At 32.9% G+C, this 1,559-nt stretch overlaps 1 protein-coding gene across 1 annotated transcript in view; it reads right to left on the reverse strand.

Annotated features, from left to right (window-relative positions):
* Positions 1-1,559, reverse strand: part of LOC119838005 (protein polybromo-1-like) — a 22,522-nt gene that overhangs the window by 6,642 nt on the left and 14,321 nt on the right. Inside the window, exons 17-20 of the mRNA XM_038363817.1 lie at positions 1,196-1,262; positions 992-1,097; positions 611-744; positions 110-223 (exon numbers count right to left, since the gene is read on the reverse strand). Coding sequence (XP_038219745.1) covers positions 110-223; positions 611-744; positions 992-1,097; positions 1,196-1,262 — 421 coding nt within the window. The remainder of the gene's footprint in view (positions 1-109; positions 224-610; positions 745-991; positions 1,098-1,195; positions 1,263-1,559) is intronic.

A 1,559-nucleotide genomic window follows, 5' to 3' on the forward strand; every position in this document is an offset into this window, starting at 1 on the left:
CCCCCCCCCCCCTTCTTCTATATAAAAAAACACCAAAATCTGTTTCAATTTTAAAGACACGTTGCAAATTTAAGCGACCTTGTTCTATAATAGCATATTTAAATCTTACCATACAATCTGAGTTCATATTATGTGTGAACGCTTTATGAGTGAATGCAGCACTTCCAACTTCTTGGGCGCTGGCTAATAGAGGCGGACCCAGAGGCTTGGGGAAGTAGTATACCTGTGAATGTGAACATTAATTATACATAAACATCCCTTTCTAATATTTTGATATGTCGTTGGCTAGAGCGAGAAGGAAATAGGAAAAAATCAAAGAAATTTTATGTCATTAAGTCTTTGTTTGTGTTTCTTTTGGCTACAACATACAAGTATTTAACGAAAGAAATATTAAAGAAGTATACTACATACACTATCGAATTTACGAGTTAGAGATACAAACATTTTGACAGTTTCATATTGAAATTAGTAAATAATTAGGATATAAAGTCGCCCATAAATCTAAATGGCCTTTTTCTACTGCCAATCTTTTAAATATATTATCCTACACAATACTCCACTTGTCTCATCTCCAGATTTCTAGACATTACAAATGGTCTTAAAGCAGTACCTCATCAACGGTGACATCCTTGGTGTGCTCAAACTTCCTCAGACCAGACTTTAGTTTTCTGGCCACTCGGTTCGACTCATCGTACAGAGATTCACAGACAAAAACGTCGTTCTCCGATATCTCTGTTGGGCGACCTTGAAAAAAAAAAAATTATACCATAAGCAATTCTTTATTTAGCCTCATTTATTTTAATGTATGATTCTACTCTAATAAGAAAATAAAATTGGTTAATAAGAAAACTTTTGTACAGAACTCTGTTCATAAACCTAACTAAGTGTTTTGATATGCAAATAGATATGGAATAGTGTTTATGTAATGTGTCATTTTGTCAGGTTATTTTAATTTTTAGTTCTTATGTGTCTTTTACGAGATTTTACTTACATTTAAGATAGTCATCATAGTCGAGCACCGCGCATTTTCCCACTATGCCAACTAGGGGACTTGTATCGTGCATTGTTGTTAGAAGCACCTCTTGTTTATAAAATGGCTAAAACAATAGATTTATGTATATATTATACATTTATTATAACATTCTTATCACTATACTACGGTAATTCTATAGATTCTAGAAATAATTGAATATACCTTGTTTATAATGTTGGCCACTTCTGAAGGGAAGATGAGGAATGGACCGCGGAAGTAGCATTTGTTGCTGAAAAATATAACATACTTGCATTACATATATATCTTTGTTTCAATTTCAAAGATAATTCAATTATTTTGATTGAGTGTTCAAATATCGAATAAAAGCACCATACTTTACAGTTTAGACATTTATCTACTCGAATGTTATACATTTTTCATTTGTTACACATTTTCACATTATTACACATTTATCATTTGTTTCGAGTGTTACACATTATAAGCGTGTACAAGCGGGTGTATGTTTACGAGATTGTGTTATGTGTGTGTGCGTGCGTACGTGTGTGTGTGTGTGTGTGTGTGTGTA

The sequence above is a fragment of the Zerene cesonia genome, chromosome 29 (genome assembly GCF_012273895.1).
Source record: "Zerene cesonia ecotype Mississippi chromosome 29, Zerene_cesonia_1.1, whole genome shotgun sequence".
NCBI classification, from domain to species: Eukaryota; Metazoa; Arthropoda; class Insecta; order Lepidoptera; family Pieridae; genus Zerene; species Zerene cesonia.